The 13,172-nt window shown below is 43.2% G+C and overlaps 1 protein-coding gene across 1 annotated transcript in view; it reads left to right on the top strand.

Moving 5' to 3' along the window:
• Positions 1 to 13,172, top strand: part of SLC30A9 (solute carrier family 30 member 9) — a 218,272-nt gene that overhangs the window by 189,068 nt on the left and 16,032 nt on the right. The window contains exons 14-17 of the mRNA XM_063921008.1: positions 3,314 to 3,421; positions 4,193 to 4,358; positions 5,767 to 5,896; positions 8,093 to 8,206. Coding sequence (XP_063777078.1) covers positions 3,314 to 3,421; positions 4,193 to 4,358; positions 5,767 to 5,896; positions 8,093 to 8,206 — 518 coding nt within the window. The remainder of the gene's footprint in view (positions 1 to 3,313; positions 3,422 to 4,192; positions 4,359 to 5,766; positions 5,897 to 8,092; positions 8,207 to 13,172) is intronic.

Below are 13,172 nucleotides of genomic sequence, written 5' to 3'. Positions count from 1 at the left end.
GTAGCTTCTTACGAAGCAATTCCCTTCGGCAGGTTCCATGCAAGGATCTTTCAGTGGGATCTGTTAGACAAGTGGTCCGGATCGCATCTTCAGATGCATCGGTTGATCACCCTGTCCCCGAGGGCCAGGGTGTCTCTGCTGTGGTGGCTGCAGAGTGCTCATCTTCTCGAGGGCCGCAGATTCGGCATTCAGGACTGGGTCCTGGTGACCACGGATGCAAGCGTCCGAGGTTGGGGGGCAGTCACTCAGGGAAGAAACTTCCAAGGACAGTGGTCGAGTCAGGAGTCTTCCCTACACATAAATATTCTGTAACTAAGGGCCATTTACAATGCCCCGAGTCAAGCAGAACCCCTGCTTCAAAACCAACCGGTGCTGATTCAGTCAGACAACATCACGGCGGTCGCCCATGTAAACCGACAGGGCGGCACAAGAAGCAGGATGGCGATGGCAGAAGCCACAAGGATTCTCCGATGGGCGGAAAATCACGTGCTAGCACTGTCAGCAGTGTTCAACAAAAAGCTAAAAAAATATTGCGCCAGGTCAAGGGACCCTCAGGCGATAGCTGTGGACGCACTAGTGACACCGTGGGTGTACCAGTCGGTTTATGTGTTCCCTTCTCTTCCTCTCATACCCAAGGTACTGAGGATAGTAAGAAAGAGAGGGGTAAGAACTATACTCATCGTTCCGGATTGGCCAAGAAGAACTTGGTACCCAAAACTACAAGAAATGATCTCAGAGGACCCATGGCCTCTGCCTCTCAGACAGGACCTGTTACAGCAGGGGCCCTGTCTGTTCCAAGACTTACCGCGACTGCGTTTGACGGCATGGCGGTTGAACGCCGGATCCTAACGGAAAAGGGCATTCCGGATGAAGTGATTCCTACGCTGATAAAGGCTAGGAAGGACGTGACAGCACAACATTATCACCGTATATGGCGAAAATATGTTGCTTGGTGTGAGGCCAGGATGGCTCCAACGGAGGAATTTCAGCTGGGTCGATTTCTGCACTTCCTACAGTCAGGAGTGACTATGGGCCTAAAATTAGGGTCCATTAAAGTCCAGATTTCGGCCCTGTCTATTTTCTTTCAAAAAGAACTGGCTTCACTGCCTGAAGTTCAGACGTTTGTTAAGGGAGTGCTGCATATTCAGCCCCCTTTTGTGCCTCCAGTGGCACCTTGGGATCTCAACGTTGTGTTGGATTTCCTAAAATCACATTGGTTGAGCCACTTCAGACCGTGGAGTTGAAGTATCTCACGTGGAAGGTAGTCATGCTGTTGGCCTTGGCCTCAGCTAGGCGTGTGTCAGAATTGGCGGCTTTGTCCTGTAAAAGCCCATATCTGATTTTCCATATGGACAGGGCAGAATTGAGGACTCGTCCCCAATTTCTCCCAAAGGTGGTATCAGCGTTTCATTTGAACCAACCTATTGTGGTGCCTGCGGCTACTCGGGACTTGGAGGATTCCAAGTTGCTGGACGTAGTCCGGGCCCTGAAAATATATGTTTCCAGGACGGCTAGAGTCAGGAAAACCGACTCGCTGTTTATCCTGCATGCACCCAACAAGCTGGGTGCTCCTGCTTCTAAGCAGACTATTGCTCGCTGGATCTGTAGCACGATTCAGCAGGCTCATTCTGCGGCTGGACTGCCGCATCCTAAATCAGTAAAAGCCCATTCCACGAGGAAGGTGGGCTCTTCTTGGGCGGCTGCCCGAGGGGTCTCGGCTTTACAACTTTGCCGAGCTGCTACTTGGTCGGGATCAAACACTTTTGCAAAATTCTACAAGTTTGATACCCTGGCTGAGGAGGACCTTGAGTTTGCTCATTCGGTGCTGCAGAGTCATCCGCACTCTCCCGCCCGTTTGGGAGCTTTGGTATAATCCCCATGGTCCTTACGGAGTACCCAGCATCCACTAGGACGTCAGAGAAAATAAGAATTTACTCACCGGTAATTCTATTTCTCGTAGTCCGTAGTGGATGCTGGGAGCCCGTCCCAAGTGCGGACTTTCTGCAATACATGTATATAGTTATTGCTTAACTATAGGGTTTTGTTATGAGCCATCTGTTAAATGAGGCTCAGTTGTTGTTCATACTGTTAACTGGGTATAGTTATCACAAGTTATACAGTGTGATTGGTGTGGCTGGTATGAGTCTTACCCTGGATTCCAAATCCTTTCCTAGTAATGTCAGCTCTTCCGGGCACAGTTTCCCTAACTGAGGTCTGGAGGAGGGGCATAGAGGGAGGAGCCAGTGCACACCAGATGTAGTACCTAATCTTTCTTTTAAGAGTGCCCAGTCTCCTGCGGAGCCCGTCTATTCCCCATGGTCCTTACGGAGTACCCAGCATCCACTACGGACTACGAGAAATAGAATTACCGGTGAGTAAATTCTTATTTTGTGTCATCTCTTCTAGGGGTGGACTATTCCACTCAGGGCAATCCTACGCTGTGCGCCCAAGATGGCTGCCGCACTTGGTACCTTGTGAGAGTGGAATACACAACCCTTGGAAGTCATTACCCAAAATGCCTACACCAATCATGCATTATGCTTTCTGTGTGCTTAAGGTTTTCTTTTATGTCTGTGTTGCTTATCTATTGCTGTATTACTTAGATCCTCTGTATTATGGGGGTCATTCCAAGTTGATTGCTCGCTGCCGATTTGCGCAGCGATCAGGTGAAAAAAAACTGCATTTATGCGCATGCATATGGGCCGCAATGAACACGCGTGACGTACGGGTACAAAGCTCTTTGTGGTTGTGCTCAGGTTCTAGCTAAGTTTTCCTTCGCACTGACGGCCGCAAGAAGATTGACAGGAAGATTGACGCCCGTTTCTGGGTGTCACCTGACCATTTTCAGGGAGTGTGTAAAAACGCAGGCGTGTCTGGGCGTTTGCTGGACGGGAGTGTGACGTCAAATCCGGACACGAACAGGCTAAAGTGATCGCAAGCGCTGAGTAGGTTCAGAGCTACTCTGAAACTGCACAAACTGTTTTTGCAGAGCTCGGCTGCACAAGTGTTCGCACTTCTGCTAAGCTAAAATACACTCCCCAGTGGGCGGCGGCATAGCGTTTTCATGGCTGCTAAAAACTACTAGCGAGCGATCAACTCGGAATGACCCCCTATGTGCATTGTTTTGATGTCTGTAAAGTGCCTTGAGTCCTGCTGGAGAAAGAGCGCTATATAAATAAAATTATAATAATAATAATTATTATTATTAATTTAATTCCAGTTGTTTTGACCAAATGACACCAATTTTTTTTAAACTGTAGTTTGGGACAAACTATTAATATTTCACTGCAGAATAAACCATTTTTTCTTTTAGTGATCCAGTCCCATGACCCGAGTACTAATGTAGTGTTGATGGAGGACGCTGCAGCAGTTTTAGGAGTGATCATGGCTGCCTCTTGTATGGGTCTGACATCACTAACAGGTAACATATGGTATCAGGGTTTGTGCTCTGTCAAGGGTCAGCACCATTATCTGTAACCTTAAAATGTGCCGCATGCAAGGGACTGTTCCAGACTCCTGCGGAACAGCGTAATCTCTGCAGGTAAATTTATAGGCTGTATTCTTATGGGAGCAGATTGATTGATTGCAATTCATTTAGATATGCCTTCTCTCGGTAATAAACTGGACTGTTCAACATTTATTTCATTTATTTACTAGTTGTTTGATAAATGCATATGTGCGTATTAATTGGAGACCTGATACCTATTGCTGCATGGTGGCGCGGTAGGTTACATACCAATATAGCAGTGAGGTCGTTAATTCTGAAGACACCTCATTTTTTTTATTTTCCTGTCATTCCCATGATTGGACACATGCACCCAAGGCAAAGTTACATGAATTATGCTCATATACTGCTGTTGTCTGAACTTTCAATTCTTTCTTTCACCTCATAAATCTCAACAACCACATCTGTTGTTTCGGCAAACTGCAGTCACATCTTTTGTTTTATTGTGCGTCACCTGTCACAGAAACAGTTTGCATGTTAAGGTGTGTAATGTTTTCATCCGCTCTGCTGAGCTCTGGTACTGCCTGGAATAACTTTCCGCAGGATAAACTTGTGCAGTTTATGTGTTGCTTCCACAACACGCACACGCAGCGTAATACTGATGTGGTAGATAGGTGTGTTTGGTGCTGGCCTTCTGTTTGTACATTCAGACAGTGGATCCTGATATCGCTTAATATCTTTTATTAGGGAATCCATATTATGACAGCCTGGGCTCCTTGGGAGTGGGGACGTTGTTAGGAGCTGTATCTGCCTTCCTCATTTACACCAACACCGAGGCTCTTATAGGTCGCTCCATACAGCCGGAACAAGTGCAGCGTCTGATTGAATTCCTGGAAAGTGACCCTGCTGTAAGGTAACAAAACAGGGAATATTCCCCAACTTCAGATTAGGGGGCTGATTCAGAGATGGAAGCGGCCGCGTCCGACTGGTCTGTGCACAGTGCATGTGCGCGACCCTACTCCTTACGGCTGAAGATGATTGACAATGGCGGGCTTTCGCGCGCCGGCGAGGCAGCGTTCACGGGGCTCCAAACGGGGGCATGCCGTGATCGTTTTCGGGACGGCTGTACGTCGCATGCAGCCGCTCCGTTTAAAAAAAAAATGGCGACCAACCGCCTGACAGTGCACCGGGGTCAATCTTAGTTTGATGCATCCACAATCTAATTGTGGACGCATCAGGAGGCGGCCCATCACACACGCTGGGCGGCCTTGCCCTTTGCTGGGCAGCCCCCATCATGTGAGGAGACGGACGCAGATATCTGGCTGCGTATGCAGCGATCTACATCCATCTGTGAACCACCCCCTATGTCCAGCAATGTATAATAAAATGATTGGCTTTTCAGCAACACTGAGGTCTATCTGTGCTACACAGTGCTGCAATATTGTGCCACCAATGTAATGATAACAAAGTTGTAGGATGTGTGAATGCTGCCTTTTCCGACTGAAATCTTTTCAGTTCACATAAAGGTAGGGTGTAATCAACCATAACTGCTTATTCTATTTCACCAGAGGTAAAATGTACTTGTCAATCATTTACAAATGCGATTATCTGTTTGGCATATGCATTTCCTAAACTAGTTGTTTGGAATTCTTTGATATGATCGAAATAAGAAAGTAATTGCTACTAACTTTAGTGTTTTTTTATAAATAAAGATACAGGGATAGGGAATTTTTGTGATTTCGGAATAAATGACCTCATACTGATTTATTTTGCGTTTAATCGCATTTATATTTGTCCCTTTGTTACTGAGGTGCAATTGGAAGAACCTCTACTGTATACACCAGGTGTATTTGTCCCAGCCTATACCCTGGTACTATCCACATACATGACCTCCTATACAGCAGGGTGTGCATACTCTGGCGTTGCTATGTATGTATGTATGTATGCGCACATATTCAGGCTAAGAAATGAGGCACTAGTGGTATACTATATTTGCCTGTACAAACTTTTCTTAAAAATTAATTACGTTCTGACTGTCATTTAGAACAAAAGTACGGCACCAGAGGCTGGCATTAATCTGTATCCCATTTACCCAGAAACGCACTTCATCAGCACCATGGTGGTAATTGCTGTGAGAAGCTGGTGAATGTACACTAATAGTCATTTAATCTGCTCTAATGGCGTTTAGCATTTTATACTTGCAGTCAGGTTTATAAATGAATTTGCTGCAGAAGTAAATTGCTTAAAGCGGAAGTTTCTTCACAGTTTCACGTGCAATGTATAGTAAGAGTGAGTGCTGCTAATCTCCCAATTCTTCTCAGGGCGATTCATGATGTCAAAGCTACAGATATGGGTTTGGGTAAAGTACGATTTAAAGCAGAAGTTGATTTTGATGGACGGGTTGTGACACGATCATACTTGGAAAAGCAAGATATAGACCAGGTTTTGCATGTAAGTATACGTTTGTTTCTCTGAATGTTACAATTACAGAAAGTAAGCTGAGATGGTAAAAGCAGTCTTTCCTGTCTCATCCTCGGGGAACAGTGCCATGTGTTTGGACTGCAGTGGGGTCCAGCTTGTCACTGTAACCGGGAAGCAGACACACTCCTCACCGCCGAATATGGAAACAAACAAAAAACAAACACTTCCACCACCCCCCCTCCCCCACCCCCCCAAAAAAAAAAAAAAAACAATAAAAGATAAACCTATTTTCTGCTCCTAAGCTTATTAGTCTATCTCATATTGCTAATATAGGGATAGGTCAAATATAATCAAAATAATAAATGATCCTTTAAATCTTTAATGTAAATTTACTTTTAAAAATATTACATCTGCTGATGAATACTTCAGATTAATGTTTTTAAACATCAGAAAGGAGCTGAAGCTATTGAACTGATGGAACCAGAATCGGTGTCATCCTGTTGCTGGGCCCACGGTCACGGTTGTGTGATTGCCGTGGAGTTATGTTGCAAAAACAGGCAGCGACTTCACTTGGGATTTCCTCCAGGTTGTGACAACTGGTTCCTTAATCAGGACAGCCTAATTAGGTATACCAGTATATTACTGTTAGATCCATGTCAAGACTAGAGTGGGGTGATGGATTTGTGAGCCCTGATGTAGAAGTGTAGTACACCTTCAGTCTATGGGGGGTATATAAACACACCCTAATATTTTCTCCGTTTCCTGCTGCTTTCGCTATAAATTATGTTATGGGGACAGAAATATTGCAAAATGATTTTTTTTTTTTTTTCCATATTAAAATATCTTTTATATTCTCTTTTAAATCGAAATATAGAAGGACAGAAACGTATTCCAATAATGTATATTTGCAAAGTGTATACATATTTTGGATAGTGAATACAAATATGCAGTTACAGTCAATGTGTGAAATCCAGGCATGGCACACACTTGCTGAAGCTTTTAGGCAAAGTGATAAATGCTGGTTGCAAACTCCAACAAGAGTGAAGATGTCGGTCAGATTATGAGCCACTTCCTTGTCTGTCTTGGTGTTAGGAGGTTTCAGGATAACAGGCTTTGTTAGGTGGTCCTGGCAGACTAAGTAGCTACTCCGTCTTCCTACATTTTCCTAGTCAAAGTAGGCATTTTATTCCCCGCATTGTGTAACATACAGTATATTAGGCATTGTTAGCAATTCCTAGGCAAAGCAAGTAAAGATATATCTTCTAACTTACCCTAACCTATTTCAGGCATTCTGCACAATGATGCCTAGGCATTCTCCACAGTAGTGCCTGGGTTCCCATTCTGCCATATACATTATAGAAAGCATTTCATCCAAAAAGGCTTTAACAGCAATCACATCTGCTTCCTTGTTGTGTTTCTATCCATTTGCCTTATGAGCTGACATTCTCCGCTTCTCTTATGTCTCTAGGCATAGAGGCATGCACTTGGCTAAAGTGGTCAGGTCCACAGAAATAATAAACAAAATGCAAAATAGACCAGCATATCCTTACTGCAACGAAGTTAAAAGCAAGATATCTGTGCACAAAATGCTCTTAAATGACTGCAAATAAACCTACAAACAACCCCATACTAATTAAAGGAAAACATTGGTTGAATAACGTGGGCATTTCTACAAAGCTCAACAAAGAAGTGAAGGTTGATTTCTTATTGATTTCCTTGCTACTGACCAGAGTCAGTATAAACTATGGAAAAAAAGCCCACTTATATGTTTACTTTTGCCACTAGATGGCACCACAAATAAGTAAAGTCGGTGGTGTGCGGACATCCCAGTCATGCCTTTTATAATTAATCATTTAAGAATTATAACACATGGGGGCAGATGTATTAAGCTTGGAGAAGTGATAAAGCAGTGATAAGTGCAAAGTGATAACGCACCAGCCAATCAGTTCTCCTAACAGGACCAGGATGATGGCATTGCGGTCATTGACCAATTTGATATATTAGGTATCCCTAAGATGCTAACATACACGTGACACTGGCTTGAGATTTATTGAGCATTGTGTGTTCTGCAGTTGTGTTTCTGTTGTGAAGTTTTGGTAAATAATCTAGCTGTATAAAACATAGATATTTTGGATTTGGAATACGTCTGGTCTGACACTGCGCCCAGATGTAGTTTGTAGCACAAATTTGGTCTGTGTTGATTCTTCCTATTTATCTATGATGCAGGAAATCCGCCAGGTGAAGACTCCAGAGGACTTAGAAGCTTTTATGCTCAAACATGGAGAAAACATCATAGACACGTTAGGAGCTGAAGTAGACAGACTTGAAAAAGAATTGAAGGTATATCTCTTTGTGCAGTTAATATTGGCAATCTGGTCATGTGACAGTGGTGCATTTACATTTTGTATCTGCCCATCCCAAGTCTCCACACTGTGTAAAAATTTTAATATATTTGAATGAAACAAATACAATACAGAGTTTCACTCACTACTGGCCCCACAGTTTTTCTTATAACTTTTAAAGCAGGTGACATAATTTAGTGAAATTTGACATGGACATAACTTGGTCTGTGAGAAATATGATAGCAAGTGTTCACCATTAGCATCCAGGGAAGCTTGAAGGCGTCGCCCCATGTAATGGAAGGTTTTACTCAACATATCGAGAGTCACAGTCTCAATTTCCTGCTGAATGTTTTCTCTCGGTGCCATGAGAATCTGTGGCTTGTTGTGGTATCCAGTGGTTTAAGGTCAGCAACCTTGGTGGCCAAAGTCCCTTGGAAATGACGCCATCATCAGAGAATGAAGCTATTTCAGCCATGCTGGCACTGAAGGGGTGGCAGGTGGCACCACTCTCCTGAAGGAACCTGTACTGATTTCCTCATCGTCAACCTGATTTACAGACTCATTGAATGTTTCCATGTAGACTGTGGTATTCACTGTTGTGTGGATGAAGATGGGGCCAATAATGCGTCACCGATCCAAAGCACACCGCACTCGAAGGTTTCCAGCATGAAGAGGTTTCTCACGGAGTTCATGAGGATTTTCATCTGGACAATAAATATGCATTGTTCAGCTGTGTATTGGTTCATGTCGGCATGTAACACAGACACAATGTATGTGGACGCCACAGTACTTGACACCAATGTCAGAGCAGGAACACCTACTGACTAGGGTGGTGGACAACTGGTCTTCACGTCGCGCATGCGTGAACGTCTGGCCTGGATTCCAATGGCGAACACTCTCAGCAGTCGGCTATGACTTCCTTATGTTTCTCATAGACCAAAGTATATCCGTGTCAAGTTTCATTAAATTACGTCAACTACTTTAAAAGTTAAAAAATACTTTGGGGGCCAATGGTGAGTGAAACACCCTGTATATAGTAACATTCATTTTGCAGAGCTCATGTAGAGGTTACAGTAAGTCTGTGACTATTCCCAGTCAATAAGGAACAAACTCCATTTATCGTCAATGATCCATTCCCATCAAAAGAAAAGAAAATCTCAAAGTGTGTGTGTGTGTAGGGACCCATTGTGTCAATTCTACAGGTCACTTGTCCTGAACTCTGGGAGAGCACATTTAGATGGGTAGAAAGATAGTTTCTTCTTCATTAGTGCCTATTCCTTAGACCAGTGTTTCCCAAATTGAGTTCTTCCCAGGGGTTCCATGGGGCACTTGCAGGAGTGCCCTGGGTTGGTGGTCCAGGACCAAATCAAATTATTTTATGGTCCATGTGATAGGCAAAACCAGTGCTGGTGTCTCCTCCCAATCATAAAATATGTGGACAAACGGAAACGGAACCCTGTCCACCGCCAGATAACGGAATCTAAGGATTACATATATGCACAATTTGCTTAATTTAATGCGTTTTGTAGAACATCTCAATAGGAAATATTTGGCCTAGGGATGTCATGAATAAATGCTGACACTCTAGGGTGTTGTGATTCAAAAACATTTCAGTACCACTGCCTTAGATATGAAAATCGCTGTCTTTGGACTTGCCGAGCTCAACTGATTAATTGAGTTTTATATGAAAACGAGGCCCATCACCTCCGGGCCTGGGCTTACAGTTACCAGACTACAAGATCTGCTTCTTCTTACATCCATCTCTGTCTCTGCAGCAGCCTTTGCTGTCGCTAATTTATAGTTGCTAATTTCCTCACTATTCCGTTTGTCAGCTCCCCGGGAGCCTATTTTCGGATTTGTGTATGTGTGTCATGCTGTGCTCACACAGTGCTCTTGAAGAAACCTACAGTGTTTGGGAAGTTCCCCCTCTGTGTTTTTAGATCTTCTTTACGAACTTCACAAAACAGTAGTCTGTAATTTCTTCCAGTTACATCCAAACTGGAGTGTATCCTGTGCGCTTACAATTAAGGCAGTGGGAGACTGGTTAACTAAAGCAAATGCTGTGATCCAGGGTGCAACCAAATCAGGCTGCTGCCCATTTCTTTTCTCCACTTTTTATGTTGAATCTGTATTCAATTATCCGGATGTTCCGTAGTATGAAGTACTGCATTAAATAACGCACACAATGCAGATCTTTTTATGAAGCATCCCCCAGATATGGGCATAATTCAGCTAGAACAGGAAGTCACGGGCATTGCAACAATGTCACGCATTGCGCAGTTCTATATGAAGTGCATGAAAGGTTAGGGGAATCATCCTGAACCCAAAAAGGTTGCAAATAAGATAACAGGACAGTGCAGAAGGCGGTTAGTGGCTATACGTAAGCTCTCACGAGCAGGGCCCTCTTCCCTCATGTGCCTATCCTTTTCTTACTTTATTAATCTTCAACTGCACCAAATCCAGCAGTCCTCTGCCACCTGATACTTATTTCAGTGTCATCTGCTGATGTAACTATGTTTATTTACCCTGTACTTGTCCTATATTGTCTTCAACTGTAAGTCACTGTTTTCCTGTGTTGATTATTTATTTATGTACTCTGTAATTGGGCGCTGCGGAACCCTTGTGGCGCCATATAAATAAAGGATAATAATAATAATAATACGCAAAGTGTAGGACGCTGTTTCATGGCCTCAGTTGGATGATTTTTGCAGCCTTTAGAAATTATGGAAAATTTTTTAGCAATCAATTGTATTTCAACAAATAAGTATCTATAGGGTTTTAGGGCGCATTCAAATGTTTTCATAGTAACATAGTGTGTATATACTAGTTTGTAAGAACGTAGGGGAAAAAGCCTTGCAACTTCCATCTGCAGGTTCCAGAAGCACCTTTTCCATCAACACGATAGGCAGCATTTAACCCAATTCTGCATTTTATAGAAAATTATGTCTTTATTGGCCATATACATTATTATTCATTCAAATGGGTAATCCAGTGGCACTTCACTGTATTCTGTCATTTTTGCATTAAAATAAGTGTTTTCCCTACTTTTCACTTGGTCTGGAGGCGTTAACACACTTCCAAAGTCATAGGTGGTGTAATGGAAATGGCCTTATGGTTCAGTTGTGTCTATCTAGCTATGCTTACGATATCTGCAAAAATGCTATTAATGGACTGGCCCAATCATAGAGAGTAGTCTAGGTTCTACCATGTGCAGTCTTCTTAAGGAAGCTAATTAGGTACTAACTGTCCCTAATTGGAGTGCATCTCCAATCCTACAGAAATGTATAGGTTCCACTACTGAATGAGACCGCTTGTTCTAAATAAGGCAGTCATTTTGAATTCAAATAGCTTAATTACAGGATTATTCTATAAACTGTTCTGTTCAAGAGCCAAATAACTCTCCTTTTCAGAAGTGTATAGGAGCTGTTAATAGAAACTCATTTACTTTAATCCTCTAATTGCCAGTAATACGGGCTGTACATAAGCTGGGCGATTCCCCCAACTCTGATCGACGGACATTGATGATCAACAATCTGTCTGGGCGTCGGCAAAATACATCACGTTAAAAATCCCTGACTTGCAGATCCTGATAGTTTTTTGGTAGGAATCAGCGAATCGACAATTACCAACAGGTTTGATTTCCCTGATCTATCGACCCTGGTCTCTGGAGCACTGGCAATTGCTCCAAGACTCCACTGATGTATGGGACCCTTAAAAGCACACAGAAGTTAAGTTGATAACTATCTAGTTAGCTATATAATAACCAAATACCTGGATAGGATCATTAATATAGAACATATCCCCCCCACACTCCTAATACTTTAACAGAAATATTACACTGAAAAATAAACTTGAAATGCAAAAATCACTGTCAGCGAGTTATTGTTATACTTTTTAAAACGAGGTAAATGGGAAGTTAAAGGTGAAACCAGAATGGAGGGGAAAGTTTCACCCTGCTCGAAGATCACTAAAACATAATTACTGAAAATGTCTCTCCATAGTACAATCCCCGCAATTCAGTGTGTTTGTGGCAAGCCTCATTGTGGCGAGGTCAAGATCTGGAAGCTACTGCAAACTGAGAATGACCAAGTTTATTTACATTCTTGACCCTATGTAATAGCCTGCGAGATGCAGACCCAGACACAATCCCCGTAATTGTGCACGATGCCCACAAGTCAGCCCGTAAAGCGGCAATCATTTAAAAAGCCCAAAACACCCCGGTTTTCTTTATCAGAGAGGGGAAACTCGTATTCATAGCGTGTATCAGAGAGGGGAAACTCATATTCATAGCGTGTATCAGAGAGGGGACACTCGTATTCATAGCGTGTATCAGAGAGGTGACACTCGTACTCATAGCTTGTATCAGAGAGGGGACACTCGTATTCATAGCTTGTATCAGAGAGGGGGCACTCGTATTCATAGCGTGTATCAGAGAGGGGGCACTCGTATTCATAGCGTGTATCAGAGACGGGAAACTCGTATTCATAGCTTGTATCAGAGAGGGGACACTAATATTCATAGCGTGTATCAGTGACTGGAAACCCGTATTCATAGCATGTATCAGAGAGGTGAAACTCGTATTCATAGCATGTATCAGAGATGGGAAACCAGTATTCATAGCGTGTATCAGAGAGGGGACACTAATATTCATAGCGTGTATCAGAGAGGGGACACTCGTATTCATAGCGTGTATCAGAGAGGGGGCACTCGTATTCATAGCGTGTATCAGAGATGGGAAACCAGTATTCATAGCGTGTATCAGAGAGGGGACACTAATATTCATAGCGTGTATCAGAGACTGGAAACCCGTAATCATTGCGTGCATCAGAGATGGGAAACCAGTATTCATAGCATGTATCAGAGAGGGATCACTCGTATTCATAGCGTGTATCAGAGATGGGAAACCAGTATTCATAGCGTGTATCAGAGACGGGAAACCCGTATTCATAGCGTGTATCAGAGAG

Source organism: Pseudophryne corroboree, chromosome 1 (assembly GCF_028390025.1).
Source record: "Pseudophryne corroboree isolate aPseCor3 chromosome 1, aPseCor3.hap2, whole genome shotgun sequence".
Lineage (NCBI taxonomy): Eukaryota > Metazoa > Chordata > Amphibia > Anura > Myobatrachidae > Pseudophryne > Pseudophryne corroboree.
The sequence above is the reverse complement of the archived record's forward strand: the minus strand, read 5'-3'. Positions and strand labels throughout refer to the sequence as shown.